We start from the raw sequence: 19,334 nt of genomic DNA, 5'->3' as shown, positions 1-19,334 counted from the left end.
GGATGAGGTGAATCACACCAGCACCTCTCTCTCAATACTGTTTCTACATGCTTAATTAACAAACAGATCATGTGTGCGGTATGTTGCCATTATTTCCTGTTTTTAAAGGCTATTAAAGATGAATGAGACTCAGTGTTTGCATATAAAGAAGGAAAGCATTCAGATGATCACTGAGAGATTAGGATATGATGTGCATCAGACCAGGTGTGAATAGCACAACTTAGGGCTGTGTGGGTGTCAACAGCCAGGACTGCTCACCCAGATACAGTGTCATGAAAAAGTCATTCACATAGGGCCAGATAGGTTTGGATCCCCCCTTAAAAAATTAGATAATCATTCAAATACTGCATTTTCTATTTACCAGGGTTGTCTTTGTGAAATCTAAAAATTGGTTTGATGATCCAAAATATTTACAAAATTCAGAAATCAGAAAGGGGTCAAATACTTTTTCACGGCACTGTAAACTCTCTCTCTCTTCAGTCACTGACACAGACACTAAAATATCAGCTCCACTCACCACCTTTATGGCTCTATGACTACATTTACTTTCATTAACACCCAGAGTGCAGTGCACTAAAATATGACAGCACCCTGGTGAAGTAATTCCAATTTTTATTTAGTTTCTCAAAAGGCAGGTATCTCGTGTGATTTTTTGTTCAAAATACACATAAGATATATAAATATCTAATATGGTGAATTTGTCTGAGCATGCAGAGTTACTTTTGACTTTTGACCTTTTAATTTAACATAGTCAAAAAGAGAGAGACCCACCTTTTTATCTAGTTCAAGATACCAGACTTTTGAGTAACACAGATAAAGAGAGCAAACTTGTCTTGTAGAAGAAGCTGCAACAATACTGAAATCTCTTGCTCTTGCTGTCATAACAAGGAAGTTATCTGGTTTCCTCTCTGTAACCACAAATTGTGTCATTTAGTTAGGCAGCATGTGTGAAAAAAGTAGGCGACAGGAAGAAAGTGGAAGATTTTTAATTTTAAAACGTTTCATTCACTGAAAGTCAAGGCCTTTAGTACTAGTATAATTTAATAAAAAATAGACGAAAGATTCCTTTTTGTTTTAATTTATGGTCATTTTAGAGTTTTTTTTTTTTCTGGGGAAATTCTACTTATACTCTCCCCTCCGAAAGTAAAAGTAATCAGAAAACTTTTGGGTTTGACATTAACAAGGCCTGGACAGAGGAAATGCCATCCAGCTTGACCTTGGCTGCCAAGTGACACACGTGTCAACATCTTTTGAGCTTGGCTCTCCCAAACAGCTCTTCATCTGGCTTTATTATCACCCAAATTAAGCAGTTTGACCTTTGACTGATTTACAGTGCAATTTTGATATGTTGCAGCCTGACGCTATAGTCTTCAGTTTTTATTCTTATTAATCTACACTCAGAACCCCATCATGAAAATGTGAAAACAGAATTTTTGACATTTTATATATATATATATAAAACAAATATATATAACAAAAGATTGTTTGTAGTTAATTTTTGCACATATCATTTCTCTACAGTAATTAATATTAACTTCTTTCTTAACTGAAATGATATGAACTTGTTTTTTAGTTCGGCTCCTACTTTGGTGCAGAGCTGTGCTCAGTGGATGTCAACTCAGATGGTGATACTGATTTCCTCTTGGTGGGAGCGCCGCAGTTTTACCAGCCCTCAGAGAAGAAAGAAGGACAGATCTACGTCTACACCCTGACCGATGAGGTGGGCTCAGATTTTGTGATGGAAGTTTTGGACTAAGGGACACCAGAAGTGCCTCTTTTAAAATACATATGCACACCACATGATGCTAAATAGGAGATAATCAATGCATTTTAAACATTTATTTTGCACCATTAGTCATGCAGGACAGTGGGGAGAAACTGGGGAGAGAGAGAATGGAAAATGACATGCGGGTTAAGAGACAGGCTGGATTTAAACTCTGCCACCTGCTTATAGGACATCAGCCTTTGTACACATCATACACTGACAAAACCACAAGACTTCTGGCACCCCAATAACTGTATTTTTTTTTTTATTTCATCACTCATCATATGTTCTCATTTCAGAAGCAATTGATAAAGGAGCAAGATGTGACTGCTCCTTCTATGGGGAGATTTGGCACCACCATATCCAGCCTTGCAGACCTGAATGGAGACGGACTGAGGGACGTTGCTGTTGGAGCTCCCATGGAGGATGAAAACAGGGGGGTCATGTACATCTACCTCGGTGACCGACACAGAGGGATGCGCAGCACTTTCAGCCAGGTAAGGACTGGACATGAACCAGAATATGTTCAGTCTTTTTAGAAATGGAGACAAAGGAGTTGAAGTGCTGTTGGGTCTTTGTGGTGATCATAGGCGTGTGCTCTTTGGGTACTGCTATGGTTTGCTATGTTTGACTCATCTTGTTAAGTGGTGGCATGAGTAAATAAATGGATTCAATCAAAATATACAAACTCTAACTGTGCATCAAAACTAACAAAGACACACGGTTGATGTGTTTTTATAGTCCATAGTTTTATTTGTCATCCAGGAAGGATTTCTTTGCTGTAAAACTTGCTAAAAGTCTAACTTTGGGGTCTTAGTGAAGAGTATTCCAAAATTGTTATTCAGTCCTCTCATCAATGTGAAGTGGATTTATTGTTTTTGTTTATTTTTTTTAATAAAATGCGATGAACTGGGTTCCTCAAACAGCAAAGGGTGGGCAGAACCATCACTGTTGTTGAAACCCGATCACTGACAATGACGACTAAATCAACAAAAAATTTGTGTTTGTATTTTTATCCCCTCTCCTGAATTTCTATCACTGAATCAAATACTGTGCTTGAAATTATATCTAAAAGAGTAGCCCAGAAGTATTGGGGTTGGACAAATGTGCTTTCCCCATGCACACCAGAGTAAAATTGGCTTTGAATGAACTCAGAAGTGATTCTCAGTATGACATGACTGGTAGACGTGAATAATTTAATCAAGTTTAACTTTTCATATTCTTAGACTGTATCTAAGATGGACAGAGCAACAGTCATCTGGGAGTGAAGCTAGTACTCCCCCTGCTGACTGGCTGTAGTATAGTTCGTAAACCCTGCCTCCTCTCTTTTAACAGATGGGAAAATGGTCAAAATCAGAGTTTCAGCTAGACTATATATGCTTAAATGATCCGCAGTCCCCAAGAATTCCTGCCATTTAGAATAACTACTGGACATTTGCTTTAGATTACCATCTTACCAATTACCTGGATTAAATGGCAATAAATGGTTAAATTGGTACAATACCCCAGACCCAAGCAACTATTTAGATATGCTGAGGTGGAAGAGCACATACTCGGTAGTCAAAGCTCACATTACAAAATAGTGCCAAAACACAGAGGCTTTCTGAGTGAAAAATAAAATGTTAAAATTTTTTTGATATAGCGTCCAATTGAGCCGACATTGTTTTTTTGTAACCTTGCAAAAAAGATGGATAAGCCTGTTTCCGTGTTTCTCACTGGCGAATCCATCTTGCAAAGCTGCCGTCTGAACCATTTGGGCCCAGTTAGAAAGTGACAGGACCAATCAACAAGGAGGGGTAGTGCTTTAGGGTGCTGTGGAGTCGTGACATAAGCAAGCAGCAACAAGAAACCGATGCAGATATGGCTGAAGAGATTAGCGTGGATGCTGTTAAAGCGCCAGTTTTATCAGAACTTGACGACATTTCTTCTTTAAAAGACCAAAGAACAGCAGCGAGTTGTTGATGCCACTATTTTTGCAAAGTACCTAATACAACCACCTTAAAAATACTTAAGTAACCATTAAAGGTTTGTAGGGTTTTTTTGCCAACTGTGGACTAAGCCTATAGTCTAAACTCCTTCTCTGGTAATCCAGACTGGGTCATTCTTAACAGTCCGGCTTGGGTCAGGTGTATTATATTGAACTCTTCTCCAAGTGAGCAGTATTACATAATCTAGGTAAACTAAAGTGGATTATCAAATCTGATTTTTTTGGGATAAAACCTTTAAAAACACCTGATCCCAAAGGATTTTTCATGTTTAAACCTTTCTGTTAAATGGTCAAATCTTTGTTATTACAGAGAATCATGGGGCAGAAAATAAACTCTGAGCTGAGATTCTTTGGACAGGCCATCGATGGGGACATCGACCTTGGAAAGGATGGACTCCCAGATATCGTAGTTGGATCCCAGGGCAAGGCTGTTGTTTTAAGGTGGGGAATGCTGGTTGGTCTCATTTATACAGCAGAAGGATGGAACATTAGTACATCCTTACAAGACCAGTTTTCTTTTTATATTCATCACTGGATCCTAAAAGGGTCGGTAGCTGTAACATTTGGTCTCTTGAGAACTTTGTTAATTCATTCAATGCTTACTTTGATAGTAGGAAGTATAAAATGTAATAGATTCACTCTTACTACAGTGTTTATGGCCTGAGCTAATTTACAATGTCTGTTGCAAGCTGGGCTTTTCAAAGACATAAAACTCAAAAATACACACACACAAAAACATCACAGAATACATAATCTCACATGCTAACACAAAGCAAACAAAAGGAAGTACAAGATCATGCGTGACTTTAAGACTGAGACTCCATGTTTCATAGAATACTATTTTCCTGCTGCATCATTTCTGAGCTACAGGGTTATCTCAAAATAGCTGAGAAGATTTTAAAACTAGGATTAAGGATCAGTTAAAAAGTGTAGGCACAAGCTTTTACAATAAAAAGTGTCTAATTTTCTCATGGTCTGTTTTTCCCTTTTTTTGTGAGATTTCTTGTTCTGCTTTCTTTAACAGCTCTGACTTAAACCTGTTAAAGTATTTATAGCTTTAACAAATTCAATCAAGTTTTTGCAAAAGAAGAGCAAGGGGAGGTAACTGAAACTGGGAGCCCCCTACAGACACCAGTCATTACTCAATATGGCTGCAAGTTATTATCAAAAATCAACACCTGAAAAAAATTAGGAAACATGCAAATTTGCCATATAGGATTTCAACCTGACCAAACGCAAAGACCAAATGCATTAGGATCTTTTTAAAAATGGCAGTTTTCCATCATATTCTTTGATTATCTACAGGGGATTTGTTTTTTGCAATTTTTTACAATAAACGATTGGCTTTAAGTGTTTTTGTAAAGCTCCTCTGGTCATTAGGTAACATATTGGAAAAGAAAGTAGAAATACAACTTGAGTAAAGACTGATCATCATATTGAAGCAGTAGTTTCATTTGGCTTTAGTTATGTTTATAACATTAAAATCAGCATCACTGTTTCCATTTGAGCTTCTAAATTTACAGTGCTTTCAGAAAGTATTCAGACCTACTTCACTTTTTTCATTTTTTATCTTTCAGCCTGATGCTAAAAATGTTTCAGTCCATTTTTTCTCTCCCTCAGTAACCCATTATGACAAAGTCAGAAAATAATTTTAGATTTTTTTCAAATTCATTAAAGAACAGAAACAAAAATGTAACACTGACATAAGTATTTAAACCCTTTACTCAGTATTTAGTTGAAGCACCTTTGGCAGTGATTACAGCCTTGAGTCTTTTTGAATATGTGGAACAAGCTTTGCACACAAGGGATCTTCTGCCATTCTTCTTTGCAAATCCTCTCAAGCTCAGTCATGTTGGATGGGGACCGTCAGTGTAAAAACATTTTAAAATCTCTCCAGATATAGGGTTCTACTCAGGGCCCTGGCTGGGCCACTCTAGGACACTCACAGACTTGTGCCTAAGCCACTCCTGTGTTGTCTTGGCTGTGTGCTTAGGGTTGTTGTCATGTTGGAAGGTGAACCTTCGGCCCAGTCCTGTGCACTGTGAAACAGGTTTTCCTTGAGGATATCTCTGTACTTTCCTCCATTTAGCTTTTCCTCAACCCTGAAAAGTCTTCCAGTCTCTGCTGATGAAAAACACCCCCACAGCATGATGCTGCCACCACATGCTTCAATGTTGGGATGGTACTAGATAGGTGATGAGCAGTGCCTGGTTTCATCCAGACATAAGGTTTACAATAGAGACCAAACAACTCAATCTTGGTTTCATCCGACCAGAGAATCTTGTTTCTCACAGTCGGAGAGTTCTTCTTGGGCTTCTTTGCAAACTCCAAGAGTGATTTCATGTGTTTTCAGGAGAGGTTTCCATCTAGCCAAACTGCCAAAAGCCCAGATCAGTTGTCCTTTTGGACTTTGTCCAATCTCCACAAGGATCTCTGGAGCTCAGTCAGAGTGACCATCAGGTTCTTGGTCACCTCTCTTACAAAAATTGTATTTCACTTTGTCATCATGGGTTACTGAATGTAGATTAATGGGAGAAAAAAATGAATTTAAATGGTTGTAGCATCAGGACGCAACATAAGGACATTTAAAAGTGAAGGGGGTCTGAATAGTTTCTAAATGCACAATAGATGCTTGTATGATTAATTCTGATAAAAGCAATACATTTGCTCCTTTCATTAGTATCCAAGTAATTGTCTTAAATAGAGTACCCCTGAATCTGATTGGAGAATAAAATCAATATAGCCCAGTTAGTAACCAAAATTGCCCATCCCAGTTGTAATCAGAAGAATAACTGTGTGCTGTTACCATGTGCAGGCATGGACAATCAAATTGTCATACTTTAATCAATGGTATCTTTGTCTTTCAGCTCCAGACCTGTCTTTAACATCATGGCACGTCTGTCTTTTCAACCTAAGGAGATCAGCACTGACAAATTTGACTGCTTGGGCAACAAAGATGAAATTTTGTCGATGATAACCTTACAAGCATGCTTTAAAAAGGTGGAAACAACAAAGAGCAAAGCAGGTAAGTACACTTTATAATGTCTTTTGTTCACATCAGCGGACATTTCACACTCTATCCATTAGTTTAACTTAATTTCACTGTATTTCTCTGCAGCGGAAATAAACTCCAGACTGAACATCTCATACGCGCTGGATGTGGATCCAACAAGACAAACATCTCGAGGGTTCTTCAGTCCACGCGACAAGAAAGCCAGGAACTATACCCATACCTACGAGCTGGGGGATGAAAACACCTGCTTCAACTACTCCATCTACATGACAGTATGGAGACTTTATAATACTCCTCCTCACATATTATATGTGCATATAAACTACATCTAGTTATAGAGGGTATGCATATGAGATCACAGGAGGCGGAGGTCAAAGTCATTACATTTTGTTTCATATTTATCAATCCCTTCAATTGTAAAACTACAGTCATAATTACCATTCATCTTCATGACTGAAACACCAACATTAACACTTAAAATAATCTGTGTACTCCTGCTCTGTAGTTAGTTTTTGGTTTTTGTCTTAAACCAAACTTTTAAAAGATAACATTCACTTCAACAATACGCAGATGACATATCTTTTTTCTTGCAGAAATGTGTGATAGACACGTTGTCACCCATCGTTGTCAAATTACATTTTTCCCAAGACAACAGTGAGAATGCAAGTGCCATCCTAAATGTGGACAGCAAAAGGCAAGCTGTGGTGGAGGTATGCACACTCAAATCATTTACATCTTTCTCCATTTGTGTGTGCTTTAAGAAGTTCAGATTTCTTCATGCTAACTAGTAACAGACTATAACATATGACATAATTTGTACTTTGTGAGGCTGCCTCTTTTGAACCTTTTTCAAACAGTTTTTCAATGTCAGTGGAGGGCATCTGTGACCCTACAATTCAGCGTTAAGTTATTTTTAATGTCACGCTGCTCCAGTGAAACCAGTGAGATCTAACATATTTAAAATTTAGAGGTTTTAGAGCTCATGAAAATACACTTTAATGATGTGAAAAATGACAAGAACGTGTTATGTCATTCCATAAACATGGCAGAGACTCTTGAGTTTCTGCACGCATGGGCAGCTGTCATCTAAGCTTGTAAAGCAGATGGTTTTGCCATCTTGAAAAGGTCCAATCTATGACATCTGTGCCGCACCAAACACAGTTCAGACCAATCAGCATCATTTGAGGAGAACTAAGCAGTGGCTATGGGCGTGGTTTAGTTGTCCTTAAAGCCGTTTGCAATGTCTGCCTCCATGCAGTGATTAGCTTGGATATAACTTTAGGAAAGCGTCAGTTTGAATAAGAACTGGACCATGTTTCTTTATAAAAGAACACCAAAAGCTTTTAACGGTGTGAAAGATGTTTTTGCTCTTCTGAGACCTGCTTCGGCATGAGTTTGTGAGTTATGGGGGAAGGGGTTAGATGTTGTGTGAGTGCTGGTATACAATGGCTACTAATGGCGTGATTAGGTCCGACTTAGCCACACAACAGTTTTGTCAGAACTGGACAGCATGCCTTTATTAAAACAAGGGCAGAGAGAGAGACTTACAGGTTTCGTGACAGAAAAGATGTTCTCTCGGTCTGCTTCAACATGGGTTTGTGATCGTCATGGGTGGGGTTCGCCAGTGTATCCAATGGCTGCTACTGTGATAGCTGCTAGCTTAGTTAATTCAGAACTGGACCACATTTTTGATTCAAACCAGAGCATAGAGCCACACAGAAAGCTCGCCTTGGCAGAAGAGATGTCTTTGCACGTCTCCAGACAGGCCTTAGCATTAATTCTAGGCCCTGTCCACACGGAGATGAAAACAAGCTATTTCTTTTTTTCTTTGGAAAATGTTTTCCATAAACATGGGATTGTTTAATGAAATGTATGTGTCAACATTAAACTATTAAAAATGACCAAAAACAGTGAAGTATGTATGCCATGCATGTAAGTGGTGCTGTAATGCTGCCACAGAAATGCACTTGAAATAGAGAAGAAGATTATGAGGATAGTGTGCCTAAAACTTTGTCCTGGCTGCCCTTCTGGTTGCACTCCATAATGGATCTAATAATATGTGGCGTATGCCGTTCTACATGAACATCAGTTGCTCATGGTGGTAGTTGAGGAGCAGAAGACACAAACACAATCATGTCATCTGCTATTGTTGATGCTGTTGTTGGCTGGGCTCACACATGCAGGTTAGGCGAGCTAGGACGTAATTGTCTCAGGGAAGATGTACTTGGTTGCACACACGGAGATGAAACAGTTGCCATATACAGGTTTATTACCTCCGCCAAGGAGGTTATGTGATCGGGTGGGTTTGTTCGTTTGTTAGTTTGTTAGCGTGTTAGTTAGTCAGTTAGTCAGTTAGTTTGTTAGCAACATAACTCCAAAAGTTGTGGACGGATTTTAATGAAATTTTCAGGAAATGTCAGAAATGGCAAAAAGAAGAACTAATTCGATTTTGGGAGTGATCCAGATCACCGTCTGGATCCAGGAGTTTTTTTAAGAATTCTGTACTATTGGGTGATAGGGCTAATGGTGGAACTCTGTGGTGTTACCAATTTACACCAGGAGATGGCAGACATGAGTAACTTCAATCCCAGCAGCATTTTGACTGTGTTTCCATTCAAAGTTCTGGAGTTTATAGAGTTTGAAATACACATGCCCGATTGAGGAGATAAGTCGGATCGTAACAGAGAGAAAGACAGCAAATTGTAGCAAGAATACTTTCAATGCTGGGAGGAATAGAGGAATATTCACCCTCTTCCACCCCACCAGGGAGGGAGTAATCGGCGAATGCTGTGGTGGGGGGCACATGGGGACAGATCCAGGAATCTTTTAAAGGATTCTTCACTATTGGGAGATAAGGCCAATGGCTGAGATCTGCGCTCTCTGAGTACTTTTCTAGTTCATTCTGGGACCCGGTTTAAAAAAGTAGCACTTTCGGGCTCCCAAACACAGAGATGATGAAATAATTTTGTGGATACTCCTGAACTCATCTCTGTGTGGAAGGTCCCATATTCACCAAGAAGCTCCCCCATTAGCACTTACAGCAGCAGTAGCCTGTTGGCTCAGGAGCAGCGCGTAAGTAAGCTATTTTGTCCTGTTGCTCTTATTGGACCATCATGAATGTGACAGAACATTCCTCCACTTACCTTTCAAGAAAGTCCTGCGCTTACCAAACGCTTTCTATGATGAATTCCCAGATGACTGTGAACTATATTCATGCAATGGATGAAACAGTCTATCTGGCATGTCAGGTTAGCTGCCATCATATCTGAGTTGCATGTAGTAATATCTTACATCACCATCCTCAGCTAAAGCCTCAGTCATTAGAGATACCTCTGGTCGAAGCTGATTCTGTGAAAAATTCTCTAAAATAAATGTGATAATATTTTCCCACCCATTTATGATATGGGTATTTGGGCAAGTTGATTTTTGTTCCCCCTCAAATTCAAAATGAGCTAATGTTTTTCATGAAATGTCTCAGTTTAATCATCTGATATGTTGTTTATGCTCTATTGTAAATAAAACATGGGTTTATGAGATTTTCAAATTATTCCATTCATTTTTTATTTACATTTAAGGTGCCCCAACTTCTCTGGGATCAGGGTTGTAGTTTGATGCTGTGAAAATAAGCTACCTCCTGTTATTTAAGTCAAATCGTAACAACCCCAGTACAGTTTTTTTTTTCAAACAATCAGGTCACAAAACAATTTTGTGACCTGATTTTTTTCTGTTGCATTTAAAAGGAAACCTGTGGGTTTTTAACACCACTGTGACAGGATTTAAAGTGTGTCTTTCACAGAAACGTCTCCTTTTTCAGATTCCCTTTGAGAAGCAATGTAGGGGAAACGACACCTGTATTGCTGAACTTGAGGTGGATTTCAACTTCATGTACGTACATCTGGCAAACACAGCACAGCATCTGTTACACTGTCATGAGATGATCAGATTAAAGATGTACCGTCTTTCTCTCAGGACCCCAACACTGTTAGTGACAGAAAATAGCTACTTCAATGTCACAATCAAGCTGTCCAATCAGGGGGATGACTCGTACAACACCAGCCTTACGATGTACTACCCACCAGGCCTCTCCTTCTCCATGATGACTCTGACTAAGGTGAGTCAAAGGTCTCACTCTTTAGAGTTTTTCGTACTTACTGGTCATCTTACATCGTTTTCTCACACTTACAGTATGCTTATGATATTCAATAAAGATGCTTTTGAATTGAAAGTCTTAAATCCCATTAATATTAAAGCATGCACAGTGCCGTGAAAAAGTATTTGTCCCCTTTCTGATTTCTGATTATTTTGCATATTTATCACACTTTAATGTTTCAGATCATCAAACTAATTTTTATATTTCACAGACAACCCGAGTAAATACAAAATGCAGCGTCTGAATGATTATTTAATTTTTCAAGGGGGGAAAAATCCAAACCTACCTGGCCCTATGTGAAAAAGGGGCATTTAGTTTTTCACACAGGGTCCCCTTGATAAATAAAATAGTTATTTAGAAACTGCATTTTGCATTTACTTGGGTTGCCTTTTTGAAATATTATAATCTGGATTTGTCAGATGAATATGGTTTAAAATAAGTTCAATTAAATGTTTTTACTAAAAATAAGCTTAGTTTGAGTTTCAATATCTACAATAGTGAACTAGTAAATCTATTTTGTTGACTAATCAGGAATTATTACCCTGAAAAGCCCCGATAACAGTACAGCCTGTTTTCACGGTCTGACGCCTTCATGATCATTGGTTGCACTTCCCAATCGTGATCAAGAGACTATCTAAAGTTTTGATGGATGTTTTATCCTCATACTTGTGAAACAGATATGTGAAGTAATTTATAACAGTGTTATCAAAGGTGTTATATAATTCTTTCACACTGAAATCAGATCCCTCCTTTTTCTGACTCAACAGTCGACGAGACCGACCCTTCACACATGTCATGATCTAGATGCAATTGACAAAACAATCTGCGGTGTCAGTCGCCCTGTGTACCGCAGCCAATCAGCGGTGAGTCATACTGCACCCTGCCATCCCATTACCAACAGAAGTCTAGTTTCATAAGCATGAAGAAACTTACAATTGCACATTCAACACCTTAGAATCAAGAATTTCCCCTCTCTCTCTGAGTCAAATCTGACATCATTGTTCTGTTTTCTGTAAAGGCGACATTTCATTCAACTTTCCACATCAGGACTGACTACGAGTGGAACGACACCATTTCAGTGACTATCACAGGAAACAGGTAGAAGCCTTCTCATTCAACATTCAGAACAAAGCACAATCATTGTCTGTTTAATACAAATGATGTTCATATAATTAAAGTTGTATATGTTCATCATTCACAATTATCCATTTATATCCTCAGCGATAACACAAACTCCACTGGAAACAACTCTATGACGAAGAGCATCCCAGTACAGTTTGAAGTTAAAATGGCAGTGACTGTGTAAGAGGACCTTTCTCACTAAGTGATGAATATACATGTGCCTGATTTTACTTTAATAATCAACTGTGCTCATTCTGTGTAAATTTTTAGGAAAGAAGACTCAGTCACATATCTGAACTTCACAACAGATGATGCTGAACCGAAAAAACTGGTTACAATGTACAAGGTAAGGCAGACAATTAAAAAAACAACAAAGCAGGGTAGAAACATTTCCCCATTTTCACATATACACTCCCAGGGTATACACAGAACATTTAACATTAAAATTAATATCCTATAAGAGCTTCTGCAACACCCTCTCAATATATTTTAGGGCCCCATTGCATCTTTAATTTCTAACCAGTTACACTGGTGACAGCTATGTGCATGTTTTGTGCAGATTGTAAGATAAAAATGTGACAGTGCTAGCGTTGGTAACATCAACAGGCTCTGTGCTAGTATTACACCAGGCAAAAGCTACTTTTTAATAGCAAAATCCTGTAAAATGTTCCATTCTAATCCAAATTTAAATTGCAAAGCACATTTAAAAAAGCTGACCAAATTACTGTACAGTAAATTAAAAGCAGTAAAGACACAATTAAACACAGAACCAATGTAAAAACAAGGACATATTAATCATCAACTCTCCATCAGAGGAGTTTTGATTTAAAAACAGGCAGTGAAGGGGACAGCCAAGCATGGGGAGGAAGAGAATTCCAGAGAAAAGATTTGGTCACCCCTGAGCCACAACTTTGACCTTGGGACAGTCAGAAGCAACGGATCAGTGGATCTGACAAATATGAGGTTGTCAAAGGTCAGGAAGATTGGAGGGAGCCAGCCCACAGGCATTGAAAGGGTTAACAAGAATAACTTAAGGGAACCTTAGAAGGATAGACTGAGGCTGGAGTCAGTGGATCAAGAGTTTCCACACACAGATGGGGCCAGGAAATTGGCTACAAATGTGTCTAGCCAGTCCTGAATCATAGATGGCATCAGTGTCTCACCTGGGCTAAGGAGAAAAAGAACTGGCCTGTTGCTCAGTGGTCCAAAATCCTTTTTCAAATGAAAGTAAACTTGAATTCCATTTGGAAATCAAGGTCCCAGAATCTGGCCCAGAATCCAGGGTGCTTGGAATTCAGTGTTTCCTGTTTCCACAGGCAGTGATGGTTTGGAGTGCCATGTCATCTGCTGCTGTAGGTCCACTGTGCTTTATCAAATCCAGCATTTTACCAGGAGATTTTTGAGCCCTTCATGCTTCCATCTGATGAGAAGCTTAATGGAAATACTGATTTCCTTTTCCAGCAGGACTTGGCACCTGCCCACAATGAAGCCAAAACCACCAGAAACTTTAGCCAACTGGCCTGACCTAAACCTCATAGAGAATCTCTGGGGAAATGTGAAGAGGAAGATGAAAGACACAAGACTCAACAATACAGACAAGCTGAAGGCTGCTGTCAGAGTGACCTTGGCTTCAAAACACCTCAGCAGTCCCACTGGCTGGTTGGCTCCATGCCACGTCGTATTGAAATGCAGTAATTTGTGCAAAAGGAGCTCTGGCCAGGTCAACATTTCTGTATCATATATCCTTTGTTACCCACGCCGATGAAATCGGCAGGGGGTTATGTAAAGGGTTTCGTATCTTTGTTTGTTTGTATGTGTACAAGATAACTCAAGAACGGAAAGTCGGATCTTCACCAAACTTTCAGGGAATATTGAGATAGTGACAAGGAAGAATCAGTTAGATTTTGGTGATGATCCGCGCACCCGTTTGGTTTTTGTCGGACTTCGAAATTTTGAACACCATAGTAATCAATGGGAGCGTGAGTTCCTCGGTGGCGCTGCTTCGGCGTGGGTCTGCTGCCTCAGATGGCCATTCTAGTTGTACATTTGTTTTGTGATATTCTAATAAATTGACAGTGCATTTTTGATTTTTGTGAGCTATAAGCCATTATCATCAACATTAAAACAATAAAAATAAATAATTCACTTTATACAGGATGAATCTTGAGTATATGGAAGATTAACCTCTTGAATTGAATAAGGAAAAAAAACTTTTTCATGGTGTTTTAATATTTTAAAGATGCACCTGTAAATAGGGTATGGTGAGTTGTTTTTATTTGTTTGTGGCTATGGTTTAATATCCCAGCTTTTCCATTTAAATTGACCATTTGTCTTTCACTGTTTGCAGATAGATAATCTGGGTTTTAAGGCATTCCCTATCAACGTGTCACTTTTCTTTCCAACCAAACTGGAACACAATTTTGAAATGACAAACTCTCGAGTCTTTGTCAAACAGGTAACTTCAAACTGTCTAAAAATACTCATTTACACAATTCTGCTCACTCCTCATTAATCTTGACCAATTATTTTATCTTTAAGAACAAAACTAAATGTGCCAGCGTTGATGGCATGAACAATCAAGTAAGTTAAACACATTCAGAATCACTTTAGAAAAGCTAAGCATGTCATAAATATGTTAAATTCAATTCATTGGTGTTGTGTTTCAGTACTGCTCCTCAGACAAACGATGCACAATCATAAAGTGTGACAGTTTCATCCTGGAGAGCGAATCAGCGGTGGAGTTTGAATTGTCGGGAGACGTTCAGTTCAGGGATCTGAAACAGCATGCAGCCGTATGTAGCAATAAAACACATGCACACTAAAAAGCAAACCGTTAACGGGGATGAATGTGTCTTTAATTGTCATGCTCTTGTTTTGCAGAATATTGACTTTCTTAAGCGATACACTGGAGAAGTAGCAGAGGTTAGATTTAAAAGTGTTTTAAGTGTCGACTATGACAAGCAACGCTATGTGCTGAATCCTTTAAAACAACTGGTAAGTTTAGGACAGCAATGCTGTTATGAGAGGCTTTTGCTTCCCACAAACCAAACCACAATGATCATATTTATTAACAACACAGTTATATTGCTTTTATACAGGAGAAACCTGATCAAAGTGGTCTGTGGAAAGAGAAAGATCCAACAGTAAAAGAGGTATGTTTGTAAAATCTGTGAACGCTTCTCTCCCCTGAGCAATTTGAGATCTTTTCCAGATACAAAAAACGCTCACACCCCACTTACAAATGTGTTTTTTTTTCTCACCAACAGACTGAAGTACGCATTGAGCTCATAATCCCTTCCAGTCAACTCCAGATCATATTAACTGGAGCTGGACTCGGTCTTCTACTTCTGATCATAATCACCATCATCATGTTTAAGGTGATTAGTATTTAAATTTAAAATCCTGTGGCTTCTTTGAATACTAAATGGTGTTCCTCTTCTGCTTTGAATAATATTTCTAATATTTCTTGCTCTGTCTTTATGTTTTTCTTCTTTTTCCCATCTTAAGTTGGGTTGCTTTAAGAGGAAAACTTTGGAGGATTATCAGGCAGAAGATGCTGCTCTCCAGGCTGCCTACTCCTTCCCCACCAACCAGGCAGTCAATAAATCAGAGTATGAGGCCAAATCTGACCAAACCCCAGAGGACAAGAAGATGCTTGATGATGTAGAGAAAAACGACAGTCCTCTGCTGGCTGAAATTGATACAAAGGAGGAGTGTCCGAGTTATGAAGAATGCCTGCCATAATTATTTTAGACAAAACCAGAGGATTGACAGCATGGAAAAGTGAACAAAATTCATTTATCAGATCTGTCTGCAGTAGGGATGCTTCATTACAGCAAAAATCATGTTTTTTGTTAATATGATGATAATTATACACCACTTAGTGTGTGATTATCAAATATGCTGCTCAAAAAATAAAGGGAACACTTAGATAACACATCCCAGATCTTGATGACTTAAATATTCCAACTGAAAATCTTTATTCATTACATAGTGGAACGCATTGAGAACAAAATAACATAAGAACAATCAATGGAAACCAAAATCCTTAATCCATGGAGGGCTGGATTCAGAATCATACTCAAAATAAACGTGGAAAAGTCAGATCACAGGCTGATCCATTTTCTGTGAAATTCCTCAAAATGAGGCTCAGTAGCGTGTATGGCCTCAACGTGCCTGTATGCACTCCCTGCAACATCTGGGTATGCTTCTGATGAGATGACAGATGGTCTCCTGTGGGCTCTCCTTCCAGACCTGGATCAGGGCATCTGTCAGCTCCTGGGCAGTCTGTGGTGCAGTGTGGTGGAGGTGGATGGAACAAGACATGATGTCCCAGAGGTGCTCAGTTAGATTCAGGTCTGGGAAACAGGCAGGCCAGTCTGTAGCATCAATGCCTTCGTCATGCAGGAACTGCTTACACATTCCAGCCACAAAAGGCTGAGCGTTGCATCAGAAGGAACCCAGTCCCCACACAATGGGTCTGAGGACCTCATCCCAGTACCTTACGGCAGTCAAGGTACCTCTGGCTAGTACATGGAGGTCTGTGCAGCCCTCCAAGGATATGCTTCCCCAGACCATCACTGACTCACCGCCAAACCAGTCATGCTGGAGGATGCTGCAACCAATAGAACATTCTCCACGGCATCTACAGACTCTCTCATGTCTGTCACATGTGCTCAGTCTGACCCTGCTCTCATCTCTGAAGAGCATAGGGCACCAATGGTAAATCTGCCAACTCAGGTGTTCTCTGGCAGATGCCAATCAGGCTGCATGGTGCTGGGCTGTGAGCACAGGCTCCACGTGTGGATGTTGGGCCCTCGTACCACCCTCATGGAGTCTGTTTCTGACAGTTTGAGCAGAAACATGAACATTAGTGGCCTGCTGGACATCATTTTGTAGGTTTCTTCCTCCTGTTCATCCAGCGCAAAAGAGTTGAGTGGTCCTGCTGCTGGGTTGTTGCCCTCCTACACCCCCCTCCACATCTCCTGGTGTACTGGCCTGTCTCCTGGTATCTCATCCACACTCTTGACAGTGTGCTGGGAGACACAGCTAACCTTCTTGTGCACACGGATAAGCCATCCTGGAATAGCTGCACTACCTGAGCAACTTCAAAGGGTTGCAGATATCACCTCATGCTACCACTAGTGGTGAGAGCTCTGAAAAAATGCCAAAGTAACCAAAAATCAGCCAGAGAGGATGAGGAGAGGGAAATGTTCTGTGGCCACCACCTGCAAAACCATTCCTTTATAGGGGTTGTCTTGCTAATTGCCTCTCCTTTCCACCTGTTGTCTGGTTCATTTGCACAACAGTAGGTGAAATTGATTCACAATCAGTGTTGCTTTTCAACTGGACATGCAGATATCCCGGAAGTGTGATTGACTTGGAGTTACACTGTGATGATTATGTGTTCCCTTTATTTTTTTTTTAGCAGTGTAGATTAATGATAACTAGAAAGTAGAAAAAAAAACAAGTAGCATGATGTGTATTAACTGTATATCTCGTCCTCATCTTAACAGTTGGTATTACAGACAGAGCTAAACACCTTCCATCGACCACATCTTACCTGTGTGATATACTGTATGACAGGGGTGTCCAAACTAAATGTGGGCAAATGTGGCCTGCAGCCCATTTTTAATTGGTCCCCCAAAAATTCTTTGAATTAAATGTGGTCCTCAACAGAGCATGAAGCTTGAGCTGGACTGCATTATTCTCCTTAGTTTCAGCACAAGGCAGAGCTACCATACTAGCACTGTAAACAAACATTCTGACAAGTTTTTATGCTTTTTTTTAAGGATTAAATTGGACAAAGCTATAAGTAGTAAGCATTGGCAGCCAAAATAATAAAGATATCTTGATTTATAACACACTAATTGATTACAGCTGCAAATAGCATTACTAATGATGTTTCGGGGGGGGGGGGGACCAGTAGTAGCCAGAGCCAACCAGGGCCTCCTGAAATCTGATTGGCCCCCCAAAATCCTGTCAGCCATCACATAGTCATTTAAGCACACCCAATCCCTGAGTGTATTTTAACCTACATAAGATTGGTTTTACTTACTTTAATATCAAGCTAAGGTGTATGAAAGTGGCCTCACCATCCTTATGTATTTCTGTATGTGGCCCCCAACTGAAAAAGTTTGGACACCCCGGCTGTATGACTATGTGTTGATGGCTATGATGGAGAGTGGGGGCGGGGGAGCTTTAAAGTATTTTCATTGGCCAAAGAAGTGCCCAGCAGAATTAGCTTGGGAACCACTGGTGTAAGAGTAAAGGCCGCTGGTGTCTAAGAAAATAATTTTTAGAGTAAGTTTGGTGAGTGTATAAAATATTGTATAAATGTGTACAGTGTACAAAGATTTATATACACAGAGCAGCTTTTTTTAAAGCTTACTGAGTGGTTGCAGGACTCACCATTTTTACAACTTCCATTGTTTTCTTCTATTCAGGAGATTTTAGTAAGAAGGGAATCAATATCATACATTTAAAATAGTCTCAGAAAATCAATGCTTAAATCAGCTTATAGGGAGGGAACTTGGTTTAATGATTTATGGAGGGTGTTGGGATTAAATAAGTCTCCATTTCTTCCCTCTCCTTTTTAAATGTGTAAACTGAATATTCAAGTGTTCATTTTTATGCTTATCATTGTTATTATTATATTATGTTTTATGTCTGTTTTATGATCATTTCAATTTTGTTTCTCTATTACATGTTTGAAATAAATTTCAGTTCAATGCATTTTGAAGAGCGCTGGAGAGGAATGGGTATTACTCTGAAAAATAAGTTGAGGGTGCAAGATGTGAATTGATAAAGCTCTGTGATGTCGATGATGGTGCTCTATATTATCCATGAGGGCGTCGGTTTAATTTTTCTTTCTTCTATATGTTTAGAACCTGACATTGACTTCTCAAATATGAGCTCAAAGCTGATGCTTGTACCCTTAAATAGCTTTTAAATGTTCATAGAAAAAAATAGATTTTTGCAGTCACAGTATTTGAAACTGCTATTGTGTTGATAAAGTACACTTGTGTCATTCTTTAGGTTGTATCTTCTGTAACACAAATGGATTAAAATGAAATCTTAAATCAAGCTCCTTTTTTGTATCTGCTTTATTTTTTTAAAACAAAAATACAGTCAACAAAAATAATTGTTTTTTTTTTTTTATAAATTCCAAATAGATTTTTTTATACATACACATCATTCTGAAAGCATTCAGACCACCTTCACTTTTTCCAATTTTAAGTTGCTAGTAATTTAACTTCATTTTTTCTCTCATTAATCTTTACTCAGTACAACATAA

General features: G+C 39.1%; 1 protein-coding gene across 1 annotated transcript in view; it reads left to right on the top strand.

The window, feature by feature from the left end:
• The window catches only part of zmp:0000001082 (integrin alpha-D), a 37,901-nt gene extending 18,784 nt beyond the window's left edge, over positions 1-19,117 (top strand). The window contains exons 13-31 of the mRNA XM_041784913.1: positions 1,574-1,720; positions 2,065-2,262; positions 4,063-4,193; positions 6,620-6,777; positions 6,871-7,037; positions 7,359-7,475; positions 10,580-10,650; positions 10,735-10,876; positions 11,683-11,778; positions 11,934-12,013; positions 12,137-12,217; positions 12,308-12,383; positions 14,385-14,492; positions 14,576-14,617; positions 14,704-14,829; positions 14,918-15,031; positions 15,136-15,189; positions 15,304-15,414; positions 15,545-19,117. Of these exons, the coding sequence (XP_041640847.1) occupies positions 1,574-1,720; positions 2,065-2,262; positions 4,063-4,193; positions 6,620-6,777; positions 6,871-7,037; positions 7,359-7,475; positions 10,580-10,650; positions 10,735-10,876; positions 11,683-11,778; positions 11,934-12,013; positions 12,137-12,217; positions 12,308-12,383; positions 14,385-14,492; positions 14,576-14,617; positions 14,704-14,829; positions 14,918-15,031; positions 15,136-15,189; positions 15,304-15,414; positions 15,545-15,781 (2,256 nt within the window). The 3' untranslated portion in view covers positions 15,782-19,117. The remainder of the gene's footprint in view (positions 1-1,573; positions 1,721-2,064; positions 2,263-4,062; positions 4,194-6,619; positions 6,778-6,870; positions 7,038-7,358; positions 7,476-10,579; positions 10,651-10,734; positions 10,877-11,682; positions 11,779-11,933; positions 12,014-12,136; positions 12,218-12,307; positions 12,384-14,384; positions 14,493-14,575; positions 14,618-14,703; positions 14,830-14,917; positions 15,032-15,135; positions 15,190-15,303; positions 15,415-15,544) is intronic.
• Positions 19,118-19,334: the final 217 nt, after the last annotated feature.

Source organism: Cheilinus undulatus, linkage group 4, assembly GCF_018320785.1.
Source record: "Cheilinus undulatus linkage group 4, ASM1832078v1, whole genome shotgun sequence".
Taxonomy (NCBI): Eukaryota; Metazoa; Chordata; class Actinopteri; order Labriformes; family Labridae; genus Cheilinus; species Cheilinus undulatus.
The sequence above is the reverse complement of the archived record's forward strand: the minus strand, read 5'-3'. Positions and strand labels throughout refer to the sequence as shown.